The sequence below is a fragment of the Biomphalaria glabrata genome, chromosome 12 (genome assembly GCF_947242115.1).
Source record: "Biomphalaria glabrata chromosome 12, xgBioGlab47.1, whole genome shotgun sequence".
Classification (NCBI taxonomy): Eukaryota; Metazoa; Mollusca; class Gastropoda; family Planorbidae; genus Biomphalaria; species Biomphalaria glabrata.
The window spans coordinates 9,948,783-9,968,864 of record NC_074722.1 but is presented as its reverse complement, the minus strand read 5'-3'; the positions used below and the strand labels follow the sequence as shown (position 1 = coordinate 9,968,864).

The 20,082-nt window shown below is 37.1% G+C and overlaps 1 protein-coding gene across 2 annotated transcripts in view; it reads left to right on the top strand.

Moving 5' to 3' along the window:
• Positions 1-1,616: 1,616 nt before the first annotated feature.
• LOC106070296 (T-box transcription factor TBX3-like) overlaps positions 1,617-20,082 on the top strand; it is a 57,670-nt gene continuing 39,204 nt past the window's right edge. For both annotated transcript variants that reach the window (XM_013230159.2, XM_013230152.2), the window contains exons 1-3: positions 1,617-2,069; positions 16,762-16,899; positions 18,265-18,445. In XM_013230159.2, coding sequence (XP_013085613.2) covers positions 1,997-2,069; positions 16,762-16,899; positions 18,265-18,445 — 392 coding nt within the window. In that variant the 5' untranslated portion in view covers positions 1,617-1,996. The remainder of the gene's footprint in view (positions 2,070-16,761; positions 16,900-18,264; positions 18,446-20,082) is intronic.

The window sequence follows — 20,082 nt, the reverse complement described above, 5'->3', positions numbered from 1 at the left end:
GGTCTACAATTTGTCTTTTTATCTCGTTAACTCTTTCTCTCCGTAATTATTTATCACATTCTGGTTGAAACAACGTTGGTATCGTCAGTTAGGAGAGAAAGAGTTAATTTGTCGATTTCAACACGACAGGTTAGTCTTTCGTATAGAAACCTACAGTAAAGCTATAAGAGGAAGAGGGAGTAAAAAATAGAAATCCATGTCGCCTCTTTCCTTTTGATATATTTGTATTTGTCCATTCTAAACTAGTGTGGTCGTCTCTAGCGAGTCTACAACAAAATGTTGCGAGTCTGACAAATCATCAAGAATACCAAAAAAAAAATATTTACTTAAGTTACAACTAGTCACGTGCTGTTTTTTGTTGAATGTTGACAGGGAAAGCTACTGGACCAATCAGGACGGATGCGAGTTGAAGTATTGATTTTCTTGTCAAGGCGAGTCTCCGCCCCTTTCGCTAGACTCTGGTAGGCTGACGAAAGCTGTGACAAGCGACAAGTCCGGCCTCCACGTGCGTAAACCCGTCCCCGTGACTCGCTGGGTGGGGAGATCAACTGGACGCTATGTTTCTCAAATGACATCAGACAGACCCGTTGTCATTCATGTCAATGTCGCTTGTGGACTTCTTGGCAGAATTGAGATTTTTTTTTTGTGTGTTACTACAGAGGACATCATTTCCGAGGCTAAAGAGGAGGGGACTTCAAGTGAGGACTTTAGTGGGCTGGCCTGGCGAGTGAAGATCAGGATTTGACACTCGCGTTTAGCCCACGTGAGAGCTTGTACACAAATAGGGTGCCATTTTCTCTCCCTGGCTTCTTTCTGTGTGGCTCCCCTTCAGTGGTCTGCCACCAGCACTCGGCGACACCACGGCTTCGACTCCTGTTATTGTGTGACAATTTCTTGGCGTGGAAACGTCTACTTCTCCATCGGACTTGTTTGTGTGATTTTTTTTTTTTTTGGTGTGTGTTCATACCTATCGTCTGCTAATCTCAGCGCTGCAGAAGTGTAACGGATGTCACATGATCACTTGACTTGTCTTTGAAAGGGGTTAGAAGCATCACCGGCAAAAGATGTTCTGCTTCGATCGCAGCCCCAAACACGTCCCGACCAACTTAAGAAGCTGCATTTAATTACAAAGCGCGTGCAGAGTCTACAGGAGTAGGTCAGAGATCAAAGGTCAATGTGTGACAAACATTGTCATAGCACGTCTCACTTCTTGTGTTGGAACACGGTCACGTCTGCTCCGACATTGGTTTCAAATTTCACACATTTTTTTTAAGTTAAAAATTATAGAGAAAAAAAAACAAGAAATCAATTAATGATTTCGACATTTTTCTAGGTTAGTGTTGGTCGTAATGTAAGAATGTCGCAAATTTGTAAGCTATTAGAGGCTTCTAGTTATTAAATTGCATTGTAAATTATTATCAAATATTTTACTTCATTTGAATATTTTTTTAATTTCAAAGGTAAAAAAATAATTTCAAAATTAAAATAATAATTTTATTATCCTAATAGTATAAACAAAATATATTTTGGACAATTTTCAATCATCAACGAAAATATTTCTCTCCAAAACTCTTCTTATATATTTGTTTTTTTTAATTTCCTTTTTTAATTTTAAAAGATCGTTGGACAAGGTCAAAGTGTTTGGATAATAGACAAACATTTCGTTTGTTAGTTTGTTGATATCTTCAAGATCTCTTGTATCAGTCACGGGATAATGTCATACCCTGTGAGGCGATTCGGTCATTAACTCATTCACTCTGACCATTTCGTCAGTTCTCAAGTGTTGACCGCTGTGGTCAGCGTACAACTGACTCAACAAGAAGTTCACTGGATTACTGTATTCGGAATATACAAAAATCAAATTCGTTTTAAGCAAGTGGTCAAATGAACAGTGGATAGTTAAGATATGACTTATCTGCATTAGAATCACTAGTCAGTGTTTGTGTACCTAGTGTTGGTACTCTCTTAAACTGTTTGACCGCCTGTAGACAGAACAATGCACCACCCAAGTTATTACACCGGTCAGTCGTCCAGCGGTGTTTCACCATTCTCATCTTCACCACATTCAGGTCAGTTGTTGTTTTACCCTATGTTGTATATCCATATAGAATTGTGTTTAGAAACATTTCTCTTACCTATTAGACTGCAGAGTGTGTCCTTTTTTTTATTCATCCTACTCGCAATGCCATTGGATAAATATTTATCAAATAACCAATAATGATATTGATAATAACATTATGAATAATTAACAATAGGCCTAATAATTAATGGAGGCGGGGTGGATGAGTAGTAAAGCGCCTGTGTTCGAATCCTGGTGAAGACTGGGATTTTTAATTTTGGAATCTTTAAGGCGCCTCTGAGTCCTCCCAGCTCTAATGGGTACTTGACATTAGTTGTGGAAAGTAAAGGCGGTTGGTCGTTATGCTGGCCACATGATACCTGTGGTATGTGGTACATGATAACTGTGGGCCACAAAAACTAATGACCTTTACATCAACTGCCACATACATCTCATGATCTTAAAGGGGAACGTTTACTAATAATTAATACATTGGTGATTTTTTTTTAAAATAAACAATGTCAAGGAAGGCCAAATAGATCTTCAATGTTGCCAACTCAACGACAACAATTTAAAAATGAGCTAAAAATGGAAGAGCTTAGAATATTTTATCCTGTAGAGTTTAAATGTGCACACAGTCACAAAAACATGATATACCCTTCAAAAAAAAACCTAGCTTATCAACGCTTGTTCTTTACACCGGATACACCAACAAAGTTCTAGTTTGTATCCATCATTGATGAAAATCTCGAATACATAAAAATATGCATACAGAACAAAACCAAAAATGTTGCCAGAGATGTTGTGTAGACAGCGCACCTCTATCATCTATGACATTCTGGATGTCTCTGTCTGACTAGGAAGTTGTCTTGAGACTATGAGATAACACATTATATGGTTTATACAAATAGTTATTTCTAAAAAAAAAAAAAAAAAGGAATTAAGCTGAGAGGGTGGTCTAGGGATAACTTCTGTATCTTGCAAGGCTAATTGTTATTATCTTCCCCTTATAGGACTGAACTGGGTTGCATGGTCTTGTGAACTCTCATCCTCAATGTTCGGTTTCTATGAGAAAGCATGTCTCTAATTCAAAGCTGACTTTTAAAAAAATATATATATATTACAAAAAATGTCTCTATTCTGAGTCTTGTATAGGCCTATCGGTTTCTGAAGGGATGATGTGTTGATTTGGTGTTGCGTTGCCATGAAAGCAAGTCTGAAAACAAAACACAAACTCTCATTTAGTTTGGCTGGACCCAAATCATTAATATCGTCACATTTTATCAAATGGACTTCCTCTTTTATTGTTCTTGTACCTCCGATAATAATTAATTTTCAATGTAGACCTCTATCCAGGTGATAATTATACGAATAACATTTCAATGATGCTTGCAAGTGTATTTCTAAAAATAGATTTTAAAAAAAAAAAAAAAAAAAAAAAGGTCAAGTTCCTTGAAGACCTTGCGACCTATAGGTCAGCTGATGTAAAGGTCACATGTTTTTTGTTTCTAAAAATAGCAGAGAATAATACTGCACAACCCTTCGCTTCTTTCCTAAGACTCATGCCTTTAATAACCAATGGCCAACTTTAAGTGAAACAAGAATAATTTATGTAAGGCTTGTGTTCGAGTCCGAAGAGTAATTTTATATGGAGCTAAAAACAATAAAAGTAATTAAAGGTATAGTTGATAAATATCTAGAGCTAGTACTTTGTAAGATTGTATGAGGAAACACAATCACCATATTTGAAACTTCAAAAATAAAAACAAAATGAAAAAAAAAAAATGGTTTGTAACATGGAGACACCATAGTCAGTAATCTAGTGGCCTCGAAAGCCATTACTAATCCAATTTGGGCTGTTTGTCCGTCATGTTAAAATCTAAAAATAAAAAAAAAAATAATAGAAAAGATATTGAAAACATGATGTTTGTATTTTTTTTCATAAAAATACACTATTTTAAAAAACACTTACAATAAATACTTATATTTTTATTTCAAAAAGAAACAACACATTTTCCATGTATATAGCTGCACAATATTTTAAAGCAACATATAACAAGCAGTGTATAAGTCAATTGTTGTTTTTTAATAGTATATCTGGGGGTATTAAGAAGATGAACCCCTTGAGACACATAACCAAGGAAAGCACTTCTTCCAAAAGCCATGGATGAATGGCCACTTAACACCCCCCCCCCCCATATCCATCAATTATTAGATGATCATTCAATCACATCCGCTAGACCAAGAGTACACTGAACCATATCTTCATAACAATCAAGTCATCGAATAGTAACGATTATCAACCATGTAATCCAGATGACCCACGTCTTTTCATAGAAATATATATACCAAATAGGCGCCCATAAATGCATGAGTCATCGGCATAAAGAAAACAAATATCTAGTCACTTTCTTGTCGGTATTTCCAACTGTTTCCTTTGATCAGTTTTACAATAAGTAAATCCACTTTGAAGACCAATCGGAAACATGTAACGCTCTAAAACAAAAGTTCAGTTTCGAACCAAAATAGAAAGAGGGAAAAAAGAATTCATCAACTACTCGTGTAATATCGATAAATATTCAGCACATTTATCAAAATAAAGTTCCCCTTTCAGACCTTGCGATCCACAGGGCAGATGATGAAAAAGTCATCTGTTTCTTTGGCCAGCGGTTAACGAGCAGGGTATCCTATGGCCAGCACAACGACCGATTGCCTTTACTTTTCCCCTAAATAATGTCAGGCACTCATCAGAGTTCAGAAGGTTCGGAAGCCAAGCGCTTAACCACTCAGCCACCGCCCACCCCACCCCCACCTTATATTTACCAAACTACAGAAAGATATGTCACCGAGCGCTCGCTCTATTAGAACTCTGCGATCCTGAGTACATCAAATAAGAAGTTTGTTCAGAAGTGATGCACAATGAACATTCTTAGCTGACGAAGATCTAGTGGAATAGTCAGTCAGCACACATAGAACTTTCATAAAGTCATTTTGTGTGTCTGTTATTTGTGACATTATATTCGATGAATACAATCCCACATAAGGGGAAAGACGCCCCCTTTTTTTTTTTTAGAACTACAAAAGTTGATCTCCTGGGCAAAGAGAATTGAAGTTGTCCAAATCTACTCGCAGGAACATAAACATAGAAACAGTTACATTTGTGATAGAGCTTCGCTCGTCTGTTGCGCCACTTGAACTGCACTTTCCTACATTTAGATTTATTTTCTTAAAGATTACAACAGAGTAAAGTTTTGGATTCAATCTCAGACAAATACATAATTAAAACAAGAGAAATATTTTTTTAAATAGTTTGGTTTCAAAAACAAAGCTTATTTTAAACATAGTTGTATCATCTAGTTTCGATCAGTGATGTCATTACATTTGTAATAGAATTCTAGGCTAACAATTATGAAATCTGTGCGATTAGAAATATTTTTACTAATTGTTTTGGTTTAGCGCTATTTCTTGCTTCTAACTTCCCCACTACGCTAGGATCCTATCACATGTCTGGACCAGAAGTGGAGTGGGGGGGGGGAGAGAAGTGGGTATCTGGATGGATGTTACAGTGATCACTTTTTAAACGGATTTATATTTTTAAAAGTTGAACGACCTGAATTCAAACTCAAAACTCTAGCCTCCTCGAGCCAACACACTAACCTCTGTGCCAGCAAAGTGCTTATGAAAATAGACGTTTTTATAGTTATCTATTGTTAGCATCAAACTATTACAGCGGCGACCTATTTCTCTCTACAAAGTATAAAGGAGGCTAACTAACCTATACTGCCGCATCAGATTTTTATATATGTTCTTAGTTTTTTTTTTATTTCAATTTTCCTTATAGTGTGTATGGTACAGCAATGTACATGATGGTAGCGGACTTATCATTTTTGTTGATAAACAGTAAACAGTAAATCTTATCTCGCCGATTATTATTATTATTTTGAAACACGTTACAATTAGGGTCAATAATGCAGTCAGAGTTTTAGTTTTTGTATTAGTCCTCTTTTGTCTTCCAGTGATCTAGTGTCGACTATCGACCATACTGAAAATTAAATCATCTCAATCAAGAAATAAGTTACCTCAATTATTTTAATTTCAACACCTCATTGATATGGTTTCTCAAGAATTCCCACGACCAGTCGAGTTTGAAAAGTTTGTGTGTGAACCTCGTCAAATTTCAGAGTTTTACTTTTTACAAAAGCCGCGACAGCAGACGATAAACATTGACTTTTGGTTGAATGTCATGGCCGACACCTCACCCAGCCCCCCAGGCAGGGACACAAACCATTCTGTTAATTAGTAAATAACTTAGTCTTGATTCTACGACTTAGAGCGTACCCTCGCTGAGCTATATTTAGCTATTCGTCAAGAGAAGTAATAGGCTGAATACAGATCGTTTAAAATAGTGACACTGTCCGCCCTTTGACCTCTGGATGACAAAGAATGGTTATCATCATACAGTTTAAGTACAATAATTTCAATTTTTTTTTTTTGGGGGGGGGGGAGGTTTGGATCATTATATGACTTATAGTGCCACCAAAAAAATACTCCGTAATTTTTATATTTTATACTATTGTCCTAATTTAAGTGATACGCCTCCTGTAGAGTCAAATACTTTCAACAGAACAGGGGGGCATTGAGCGGCTTGTATTCTAGCATCTGTATAATATGAGGGGAAGAACGTTTACTAAGATGCCGGGACTCACATTTGAGACTCATGGAAGGGCCCGAGCCGAAGACAGGCACAGACGACGAAAAATCAAATTAGTAGACCCCCCACCTCACCGGAAAACGGTTTCGTCTCCATTAGTTGTGGCAAAATATGCAGGCTTGCGTGGTCATGTGAAATACTGCTATCGCTATGATAAGTATATAATGTAGCCAGACTTAATGGACAACACGTCATGTAGGTAAATACGACTGCTAAGAGGGAACCACTTGACTAGCTCTTGATTTAAAAGCTGATCAAACGTTTCTATGTGATAATCATGATCAGCATGGTGAATACAAGAAGCTAATGTAACATGTTCAACCAGGAGTCAGTGCGATTCATTTGTTGGTTGAAATATTTGACACAGATTTCTCCAATGACCAAAAAAAAAAAAAAAATAGCTAGTGTCCGTATTTAAAACTTTATAATGGACTCTGTGAGCTACGTTAGAAAGAAAGAAATGATGTTTAGTTCTAACAAGGTGTTTTCTCATACCTGATCTAATCAAGTCCCATCCAGATTACAAATAAATAAAAAAGAGATGTGGTGACATCGACCATTAAAAATGCTTTTTTTTTTCCCAACCAAGTAGCCTACTATTAGAAGAAAATATCAGGTGTGGAGCTTCATACGTATTTTTTTTGTACAAAATGTATGTAAATACGGGCGACCAGAAATGAATTGCACTGCAGCCTTATATAACTCGTCAAAATGTAAATTTCTTAATTGGTCACTGGGAACTTTCTAAACAAAAGAAAATTAATATTTGTTATTGTGATACCAAAAGTTATATATAAAACAACCTATGATTAACATTTTCCATGAAATACCTTGTAAGCCTGGTCGCTGCCTGGCCTCAACGTTCACTTTGTAAAGCTTTGTCTCTTTTTTTTTTTCCCATTCCTATGTGTTTCAAGGCTTCAGGTATGTCTCAGTGGGTCAGGGCTTTAATATTAATGATAAGAAGCGAAGGATGAGATAGAGTAGGGAAATGCAATAAAATCACATATGAACAGGACATGTAGTATACCTTTTATCTTTGCGTTTTCATCATTAATTTCATTATATAAATTAAGGAAACTGATTTGAACATTATTATATTGATTGAAATGTATTTGAAAAGAAACGAAACACAAATATCATTTAACATTGTTTTCCTCACCACCACATGATCTCTATTTGATTAGCTCACATGCAAGTTATACATGCTCACTTTCCTAGGACTGAGAAACGTGTTTAAATATTTCTAAACATTATCATTACACAAACGAATGTAAGGATTATGTTTTCGCAGAGTCTTGCTGAAGTCTTCAAAGACTTTGAAACTGAATTCTTTCATTTTACATCACCTAAGGAGCGATTTTTTTTAAAATTTTAACTTGTTTTTTTTCCATCCCATAATCCTTTGCAAGTATCAAGTTTCTCACGAAACTAGGAAAACAACAAAAAAAAAACATCAAGAAAGTGAGAATCAGAATCAGAATCTGCTGAGAATAAGTTTTAACCTCTCTCTTCTACATATTATGGTTGCTAAATATTAATTGATTAACCTTTCGTCCTAACGTACTGTTGTGGCCCTATGCTCAGCTGTGGTGGCCCGATACTCCACTGTTGTGGCCCTATGCTCCGTTTATGTGGACATATGCTCCACTGTTGTGGCCCCATGCTCCGCTGTTGTGGCCCTATGCTCCACTGTTGTGGCCCTATGCTTCGCTGTCGCGGACCTGTGTTCCGCTGATTCGGTCATATGCTCCGCTGTTTCAGCCCTATGCACCGCTGTTGCGGCCCTATGCTCAAATGGGAATAAAGTCAGGTTTAATCCTAACAAAGAGTGTTATCAGACCTAGATTTAGACTAGAATACACTGAGCGCAACATAACTCTAATTCTTTTCATAATTTATTAATGTCATCTGTATATGGATGCAGGTTTCGCCGTGTCTGTTGTGATGTATGCCTGTCTTGTAGTTAGTGGTGCCTGTCTGACTTAGAATTACTCTGGAGATGTCTGGGTTTTCTTGTGAGGGTGTATTCAATGTGACTAACCACAAAGACAGACACACACACAAAAGGTAACTAGTGAAGAAGCCAAGTCCAAACCGTTGAACAATTCATGAACTAGATTTAATACAGCAAAAGGGCCACAGCCGATGTCTCTGTGGATAAAATACGCCCTACCCTTATGAAATCCTACCACCAACTGATTTTCTGTCTCCAAGTAGCCTCTAACCCAACTAAGTCCTAGCGTCACTAGTCGCGTTACATTTGTATTGCTAAGGTAAGTACGTTATGTCATACTAGCTACTACATTTACACAAAGAAATGTTTACTTTTATTTCTGAAGAAAAAAAATCTATTTAGTATGCATATAAGTGGAACATAATTCAAAACAGCAATTAATAAGTAGTTTTTCATATTATCGCGTAAACGGTAAGGTGGACACGAAAAGTATACAATACTAAACTAAAGGAAGGCGAGAAATTTTATATATATATATATTTTTTTTTACGTAAATGTATCATTCTCCTTGAGGCATTGAATAAGAGATTAACCCTTTACAGAACAATTAGATCAATTAGATAATCATTATAGTACACTAGTTAGGCCAGGTTCACATCGAACTCCTTCACTTTCACATATGCTTTGGTCTGCTGGACCGTTGGGGCAGCACACAAGATCTATAAACCTTCTTTCTCCATTCTTCTCTGTCATTTGTCTTTGATAGAATTTCATTCTGATGTTATTTCTGAAAATATTAAAACCTGCCTTTTTACCTGCCTCGGTGGACCACTTTGGGGGTCGATATTGAGTTTGTGTTTCCACACAAACTGTCTTTGTAACATTGTTTTCTTTTTTAAACTTAAACTATGTTTGATATTTCGTGACAAAGACCCTTGACTTTTTTCGGTCGGTAAAGTTGTATACTTATTACTTACTGTATCCTTTTGACTTGATTATTATGATCCATGAAACTTTATACCTCCGACGGAAGGCGACCAACAGCAGGAAAGGATCAAGAAATACAACGTGCCTACAATTCTAACACCGGCTTGACATAACGTATCGAAAGCTCAACAAATACATCACACTGGCCGCACATTCTTCTAGTGTTTTATGTTCACAATAAATATAGATTTACATTGAGTTTCAGTGTAATCGGATTAAACTCAACATTGTCACTTCAGCTTAATAGCCCTCAGTTGGAAATAGTGTTTAGTTGTCAAGTCTTGTGTCACTGGTTTCCGACTTTTTACAATTCTGAATCCCACAAACACTATTTTAGTACCCACAAAATAAAAGCTAACATACATAGAAGCCATGGTGGAGGAACCAGTGGCGTCATGGGAAGGTGAATGATGTGGACCGCAAAGAGTAATACCCATCCAAGGGGTGATACCAAAGTGATAAAAGGTAAAAAAAAAAAGATTAAATAAAAGAAGAAGAAACAATTGTCTCGCAATATGGGTATTACAATTAATGATTGTAAGTAAATTAGTGACCCTTCAGACCTCACGATCTACGGGGACAGATGATCTAAAGATATATTTTTTTCTAAGCCCGACAGTTAACGAGGGTGTCATGTGGCCAGCACAACGACCAACCGCCTATACTTCCCAAAGTATGCCAGGTACTCATTAGAATGAGGTCGACTCAGGGGCGTCTTCAAAGTTCAAAATGACAAACCTCATTGGGATTCGAGACTCGAGACCCCTCTCAGTTTGAACGCCAAACAGTGTACAACTCAGCCACACGCCCATTTAAAAACATTTCCCGGAGCTATGTACCAGTGCTTCAAACCTTCGAAATTCAAAACAGTTGACCACTTTTCCATTACACCCTGTGGTAACCATATCATATGAAACTAATTAAACAACCTGAGTCAATCTTTTGTTGTTGTAGGTAAACAGCGCTTTGTAGGGTTAGGGTTAGGGGATCATCATCATCATCATCACTCCTTTGAGTTCCTAGTGGAACATAGGGCCTCGACAAAAACACGCCACTCTCCACGGTCTCTTGCTAGCTTTTTGATGGTGTCCCAGCTCTTTCCGGTCTTCTCTGCTTCTTCGAGTACACTGCGTCATAGGAAGACCAAAAAGAACATGGCGACGCAGGGTTAGGGGATAAACAAATGTTAATTTACCATTTATACATATTTGATTTTTTTTTAAACAAGTGTCATTTGTTTTCTGCTCCTGGACTAGTATTAGTAGAAGGAGAAAAATACCCTCCATGCATCCGCTATCACATCTCATTGTGACACAAGTTCTGCATCTTCTAAGTTCAAATCTGCTTTTAAGCAAATCCGCATATCATTCTCACATTTGAAACCTCTGGTCTATGCTCCAAACAGTGGCGTAGCAACCATGGTGCGAAGAGGTTCAATGAACCTGGGACAATGACCAAAAGGGGCCCATAAGGATATAATCTTAGGGAGGCCCAATATCATATTCTTGAACCTGGCCAATGACCAACAGGGGCCCATAAGGATATAATCTTAGGATGGGGGGGGGGGGGGCAATATCATATTCTTGAACCTGGGCCAATGACAAACAGGGGCCCATAAAGATATAATCTTAGGGGGGGGGGGGCTAATATCATATTCTTGAACCTAAGCCAATGACCAACAGGGGCTCATAAGGATGTAATCTTAGGGGGGAGCAATATCATATTCTTGAATCTGGGCCAATGACCAACAGGGGCTCATAAGGATGTAATCTTAGGGGGGGGGGGGCTAACATCATATTCTTGAACCTGGGCCAATGACCAACAGATTCCATAAGGGCACGTAAAAAAAAAGTTGAAAACAAACTATGTCGACTACAATCATTCAAATGTATTCGATTCTTAACAGTTTGTACTTACCATTCCTAATGTTGTTCTAATCTAATCTCTAACAAAAATAGAACAGACATAGGACGTAACAAATCGATGTAGATCTCATTAGTAAGCTGCAACAAGCTTTCATTTTTAGATCTCGGCAAAAACTATCATTTTGGTGTCACGAGTCACTGTGACTTAGCTTAGCGTCGGAACTCGGTCCCGGATCCAGCTTGGAGAGCTTGGTGCGTCCTCCCAGACCCCTTTTAGTTTTATCATAATCTTAGGGGGGGGGGGGAATATCATATTCTTGAACCTGGGCCCACAATCACCTTGCTACGCCACTGGCTCCAAATAAAGCAATAAATAAAACACATCAATGTATTAATGGTTTATTAGTTAATCGGTATATCTTACAACATGCTTTCCATAACAAACACCTTTAAAACGTATACTTCTGTAAGAAATGTTTGCTATCCGGGGCATTCAATGTCTCCAGTGTTCCTCTCTAATTGTCTTCTGCTACTTACACGAATCTGTCGCCGGCAACAATTTAGCACTTATCAAATAGCCGTGCCAGTAGAATGGGAATCACGAAGAGACTGCTTCAATCCAACAATAAAACTGCCAAGTTTGTTGGTGGTGAACACGACACCACTCCAGCGAAGGTCTGCCCGATGACATCCGGGTAACTGTACGGTCTTGGTAAGATAAGACTGGCAAGCGGGGAAATGCTCAGACTATGCAGGCAGGCTGCAGACAAGACTTGCTACTTCGGTGCTAGTGATTGACTTACACAGTGCAGAGAGGGTCGTTAGAAACAAAATCAAAGTCAGTTGGAGAGACACCGTAAGAAGGATGAAAAGATTTAAAAAAAAAAAAAAAAAAGAGAAATGAGAAAATGGTATAAAAGAGAAGAAACAAGAGTGAAAGAGAAACAAGAGTGAAAGAGAGAAATAACAAAAGTGTGTGTGTGTGTGTGTGTGTGTGTGTCAGAGACAGAAAAGAATACATAGTGACGGTAAAGCAACTGATTGTAACTTCATTTATTTTTTATTCATTTTTTATAATTTAAAAAAAAAAAGTTCGAAAAATGTGTTATTTCTAAAATTATGCATTGCTAGTCCCATTTGTATAAACCTTATTTGTAATTTATTTGTTTATTTATTTTACTTTTATTTTTTAAAATTCGCATTGCAATTTTTTTTTAAAAATTAATTAGTCGACCTTCTTTAGAATGGCTATTGTTTATCTCATGGATCTGTAGAGCATTACTCTAGAGAGACATTCCCGTCCACATTCTATGTAATTAAATGTTGCATTTGCTATGGTGGTAGAAGAACCAGCCATTTTCCTTTGACTTCTTCCAGTGCTGAGGTCAGAACTTTCTCTCTCTCCGTAGCTTTTTTTGTCTCTCTCTCTTTCTCTCTATCTCTCTCTCTCTCTCTCTGTCTCTCTCTATCTCTCTCTCTGTCTTCCCAGTAGTTGATGTCCACTACTTTGAGGTCCCATTGTCTACATCCACATATCCGAGGCGGGGACGACCAGGTTTCCTTGTGCCCATAAAGGATGGCTTTCGGGATACGTACAGTTTAGAGAAATAATTATTAAATTGAATCGGATGTCTCAAATAAAATTGCGAAGTCATAACCGCAAGACGTTTTTTTTGTTCACTTCATGCTGCCCCGCTAAAATAATGGCTTCTTAAACTTATTCGTGCAGTCAGCATAGATCTGTATGATACGGTTAGTAAATGCAACCGGTCAGTACATATACTCATTATAAAAAATTCTTGGTTATGAACATAATGCATTTTTTAAAAAGTAAAATGGTGCCTGAGTCTAGATTGAAATAACTCTCTAACAATCTATTCATTTACTAGGATTGTTATTGTACACAGTAAGATCCCAGTCATGAATATTATTACATCCTAATCCAAAGCTCGTTCAAAACGACGGGGGGTTGATAGCAGATGGGTCTCAATCGTGTCAGCAGTCCAAAGCGCAAAACCAGGCAGTCATCCATATTTTATTAGAACATGTAATCTAAGCATCTCCTTTAAATATATATATATATATAACCTCTTTATATCGTGTCGTCTTTGTATTTGGCATAAATTTTAATGTTTGTTGCTTGGTCAAGTCACTACACCACACTACTTGTAAACCTCACACAAACGTAATCTCAAAATAGAACCATGAACCATTTACAAAGGGAAGTAATTCAAAGTATAAAGCTATATTTACCTTTCTTATGTAACTTCGAACAACAAAGAAAATATACACTGCCCCCCTCCCGACCCTTTCTAAACCCATTTTTTTTGTGTGTTTTGTTTTTAGTTTGAAAAAAAAAAGTTAATATCGCGGGTAATTTCTGCTTGTTATTGTTATTAATTGGGTAATAAATAAAACTAAAAAGTTATACGTGTAATTATCAAGTACTGTCTATCAATAGCATGCATGTTGTTATATGTGTTATTGCACTTCATAATTAAAATAAAAAGTTGTACGAGTAATCATCGTTTGTTGTCAATAAATCAAATATCTATTTCATATACACTATTGCAGGGCTGGCGAACCTATGGCACGCGTGCCCAAGGTGGCACGCGAAACGATTTTGTGTGGCACGCGACGACGATGATATTAAGAAATGTGTTTTTTAGAAAAATCACGGATATCTCAAATTACCATAATTAATAAAGTTCAATTATTTTCGAGAACTGTAAATAATATGGAAGAAGCGCTAGTGGATAATATTCCATATATTTTGTTCATATGACTGTGTTTCATTTGGGGAGCATAGGGCATAATAAATCTTTTTCAAGACAAATCTCGTATTTGAACGAGATCTCATTAGCTTCCGCCATTTTGTTGATACTGACATTTTTATTTTTGAGAATGACATGTTATGGTAATTATTCTGATAAAAATGTATTGATGGCAACTGTGAGATCGTCCGCTAGACTGGCCATCATTGCCAAATATAGCAAAGGAAATGAAATACACGAAGAACTAATACAATTAGCAACTTTACCAACGACAACAACAGGTGCAGATATATGTCAAACTGTTGTGACTGAACTCAGAAATGCAGGCGTAGATCTCAAAAAAATAGTTTCTGTTACAACTGATGGTGCTCCAAGTATGACTGGAAAAGATGCAGGTTTCGCTGCTATGTTTACAGGACATGTTGGACACCCACTAATAACTTTTCACTGCATTGTGCACCAACAAGCCCTATGTTCAAAAAACGGCTTAAAGGAACTTGAAGACATTATGAAATATGTAATAAAAACCGTAAACTGCATTACTGCCCGTGCTTTGAATAAGAGAAAATTTGAACAGCTGCTAAATGAAGTTCAGTTCAGTTACTCTGGCTTATTAATGTACAACAACGTACGTTGGCTAAGCCGAGGTCACGTTCTGGAACGGTTTGTGGAATGCCTTGATGAAATTCGAATCTTTATGGATGATAACAAACAAAATTGCTCAGAATTGACAATTGTTGACTGGCTTATCAGACTAATGTTGTTTTTTTTTTACCGATTTTTTAAATGAACTTAATACGAAGTTGCAAGGTTTTGGATAATCTGTCGATCAGGCATTTGCCATCTTGACAGCATTTGAGAAAAAGTTGAAGATTTACAAATGTGACATAGAGAAGGAAGAATTTAAATATTTTAACAAACTGAAGAAATTTTATGATGATTTAAAAGTTCATGATACTACCGGCAAAGATTACAGAAAAGATTGTTTTTAGAGATAAGTGACACAACTGCTGAACAATTTTCACTGCGTTTTGAACAGTATCGAAAATTCGAGTACACCTCCAAATTTATAAAATATCCAGATACAGTAGATTTTGAAACTCTGGATTTGACCATGTTTTCTTGGATGGATTACACGACATTGAAATGCAACTTGTTGAGTTTCAGTCCAGCGCAATGTGTGGAGACAGAAATTTATTGACTTACGAATACGACTTGAATTAATTGAACGTGAACGGTTAAATGGATCATTAGAACTTCAGATATTAGCAGAAAATGTGATTCTTCAAGTTTGGAATGACCTGCCTAAAACTTTCAATTCTCTGATAAAAGTAGCAACATCCATTCTGTCAATTTTCTCGTCTACTTACTCATGCGAATCTTTATTTTCTACAATGAATTATATTAAATCAGATGCCAGAAGTTGCTTGACCTATAAACTAAGTGCGGCGTGTGTAACTTTGAAGAATACACGGTATACACCAGATATCAAACTGTTATCGCCTACCACACAACAGCAGAAGTCGCACTGATTGACCTGCCCTAAGACTTCAAATCTGTAGGTCAGGATAATAAAATTGAATAAACAAGTAATATTGTTACTAAGCTGTTTTTATACATGCAGTTAACTTACTGGCTGTAGTAATTCTTTTATATAGCGGCGTCACTAGTAGACCTACTGGGCACGCAACAATCTTCATTGTTTTTAAATTGAAATTAATTGGCACTCGGACTGAAAAAGGTTCGCCAGCCCTGCACTATTGCTATGAATGGACCATCTATTGAATAGTTAACCCCTACCAACAAATAACTATATAATATGTTTTTTTTTTTAAATATAATCATTTGTCGCAATGATGAGTTGTTTTTCACAAAGCTTATATCAACGCACTCTCTGTCTGTCTGGTAAAAAGTTTGTACATGTTATTTTTCCCACAACTAATCTCGAATCAAGCTGATATTTTGCACAAGTATTTCTTTTACCTGACAACGCAAGAATCAATAAAAAAAAAAGTTAATTAACTATTGGTAATAAATTATTTTGTTTCGTATCTCAAACAAGGGAAAGAAATTGTAACTGACTGAATTAGTCCCCTTTATAGGTTGTCGTCTGAGTCTTAGTGAACACAAACCTGAAAAATAGGACGAGACATTAGAAACAATAGATAACTATACAATCTTCCATGTTCATAAGCCATCCACTAGCATAGTTGTTAGCGTGTTGGCTTGAGAAGCCTGAGAAGGCTTGAGAAGTGATTTCGAATTCAGAATTTTTATTGTTTGGCTAGATCTGTTACAAATGTAATTACATGACTGATCCAAAGTAATTGATATAATTACAATTAATATAAGCCTTTTCTTAAAGTATATTGTTTTATATTTTCTTGTTAATTGTTTCTTCCCCCCAGCTTCCCAAACCAGCATGTATGAGGATGAGCTGTTCAGTCAGAGAGCCAGGGCGTTCCCATTGTCCCACGGCCTGATGCCAACGCCACAGTTCTCCCCGTTCGCCTTCTCCATGCACCACGACCCGATGTCATTAACAGGTAAGCAAGTCTCTCTCGGTGGGCTTCTAAACTGCACACACACACACACAACCTGTTGCATTATAGTGAGCATTTGGTCACGTGATGAGAACGTCCCAATGGGCGCCTTTAACAACGGAAGTGTTTCGTAACACTGATGTACTCAAAACCACTCTGAACATTTCCAGAAGAGCTCATGAAGTCCAAAGGGCGCTAAAAATAAACTTACACTTCGCATTGACAAGAAATTTGACGTTTCTAGATCTAATTCTAAAGTATAAATAATGAGGTGAAGCCAGTCAGCTGTTCATAGTGGATTAGTGTTCAGTAAATTCTATTCAAGAGTCGTCTGCTCGATAGAACGTTACGTGACTGTACATAAGTTTAACTCTTTCTGTCCTAATTGACGATGCCAACGTCGATTTGACCCCCACTTAACTCAGTTGATTTTTGAATTTATAAACTTTAATTTGTGTTGTGCTAAAAGAGCACGCATTCTCCTACAACTCAATACCAAATAAAACATTTTCTAATGACAAACAAAAAAGTTATAGACGTTTAATCCTAACAGGATAATGAAATAAAAATGAGCAAAATGAATAATACCATCGAAACGAGGAAAATAATTACAGAGAGAAAGAGTTAAAATCCCCACGACGTAACAAACAGATAACAGCAGTGGCGACGTGCATATAGGTCAGTGTGGAGAGTGACCAGATTAACCACGTTAGACAAACCATTGTTTCAAGAAGGGAGACTTCCCAGCCTTAATATGCGATAGGCCAGACTCTGTATAATTATATGATGCTATAGATTTCGATTGTCAGTGTCAATGTAATAGGGCAGCATCTTCAACGATATCTAATTATATTAATTAAAATTTAACTTGGAGAAACAGTTTTAAGAAATTGCTGAAAATAGAATTTACTAATAGTTGGCCCACGAGTAGGCAATCGTTAAAAAAAAATTCAATTTTTCAAATTCTATTGGATCACGTGACATGCTTATTTCCGCAGTTTCAGGCCTGAACTTTCCTTGACCTATTTGTTTGTTTTAATTCTCTCCACCATTGACAACGTGTAGATGTGTGATTTTGGGTAATGGGGGCGGTAGACGTATTTTTTTTAATTAATAGAATAATTAATAATAATAATAATAATAATAATCAAAATCATAATAATTTTATTTATAAAGCGCTGCTAACAAACAAAATGTAGGCTCAAGGCGGTGATAACATTCCAAACACAAACACGACAGCTAAAATTGTTACAATACTTTGTTCAGAGGATTCTACAATGTTCATTGGCCACCATTCGTTTACAATACAGAACCTAAGACTGAGATTAGTTTTAATTCTTATGAATTTCAATTCTCTCCTTTGTCTAGTTGGCCAGAGTCAGCAGTTTGGAGGATATCATCATCTTGGAGCTTCAGACCATAAACGTGTACTGACCGGAAGTCAATCAGATACAGTGGACAAAAATATCAAGGTGACCTTAGAGAACAGAGAATTATGGGGGAAATTTCACTCCCTTGGAACGGAAATGATCATTACGAAAACAGGGAGGTAAGTTTCTGGGCTTGACCTTTTTTTGAACAATAATGTTTAGCATATATGTTAATGTCACCACATAATCCTAGTGGTGCGCACCTGCTTCACACTCTGAACAACATACTCACTGACTGACCGACCCACTCACTGACTAATCAACTCAGTCATTGATGCCGTGAAGATGTCCTCAGCTAAGTATCACCTCTCCTCACGAGACACGCGGTGTGTCGTGGTGTACTGCAGGGCGCCAAGCAAATTTCGTTCACCACTGTCTGTGTGAGCATTTCTAGTGTCAACATCTTCTTGGTTTGGTTTTGTTTTTGATGGAGAAAAAATAGATTGTGTATTTGCGTGTGTGTGCGTAAGAGAGAGAAAACTCCTCAAGGAAAATAATAAAAATCCTGTCATGAAACAAAAACACTTTATATATATAGTGCTTTTTTTTTTCTAAAAAAATAAATAAAATAGGTGCCGGTACTCAGTGAATAGGTGCCGGTACTCAGTGATTAGGTGCCGGTACTCAGTGATGGACTGCCTAACGTTTAACTACTAATATATTAATAACAAACGTTAAAATCAAGAAAAGTAATAATTTTTTCTCCACATTCAAAAATGTACCGGTACGCCGTACGCCGTACCGATGAGTGCCGTCACAAGAAAAAAAAAGCATTTTGATAAGCTTGATTCGAAAAGTAATTATATTCAGATGCATGGAAGTGTTTACATCTTCAAAAGTCCTCCATCAAAATGATACCGATGATAAAATAACATTGATTAAAATTATAGTTAACATATGATGGTGGTGATATGACAATGATTGATACATATAGGATGACTTGATGTTGTTGATGTTCTTGATAAACTTTTATATCAGTGATGTCAGTGATGTCCAACTGTTGTCGGTCTATGGGCTTTACACATTTCCTAACACCTCTGTGTTGTAGGCGGTTGTTGACTTGTAGCACCGAACTAACTTATAATTCCTTTTTTTTTCTTTAAGAATTAATTTATATAGATTATATAATGTGAATATCGCTCGATTATACCTTAAGTAGACCGATTTAGTAAATGAATCTAGTCAATACGATATCCTATTAACAAACCGTTGACATTTTATGACTGGGGGGGGGGGGGAGCAAACTAAAAACCTTGACCCGCCCTCCCTTGCTTCTACCTATTTCCTCTTCCGCTCCCGTCAGGTGTCAAGGGTTAGCATGGGACAGACAATAGAAGCAGCGACGTATCAAGAGACATTCAATGAAAAACTGATATTGCCGTGGCGGTGTCGGAAACCAGCCTCCGCGCACGTTAGCCGTGTAGATAGCCACATATGACACCGCCACCACCAAACTTTTACGATGTCGCGACGACGAAGCGTTCAATAGCCACCGCATCTTTTTCACCCGTAAAATTAAAAAAAAAAAAAGATTTTGTTGGGTTCCGACCCTGGCCAGAGATACCTTTACTTTTTGGTCCCCCCAAACCTGTATCCTCCCCTCCCGTCCTCATTCCTATTATCGTTAAGTTTGACCGTGTCATTGCAGAAAAAAAAAAGGGGGGAGGGTCCACTGAGAGTTCCGAGAGGGGAAGGGGGGCTGGACTCTTGAACAATGCACCGACCCTGGCGAAGGTTAATTTATGAGCATCCATCA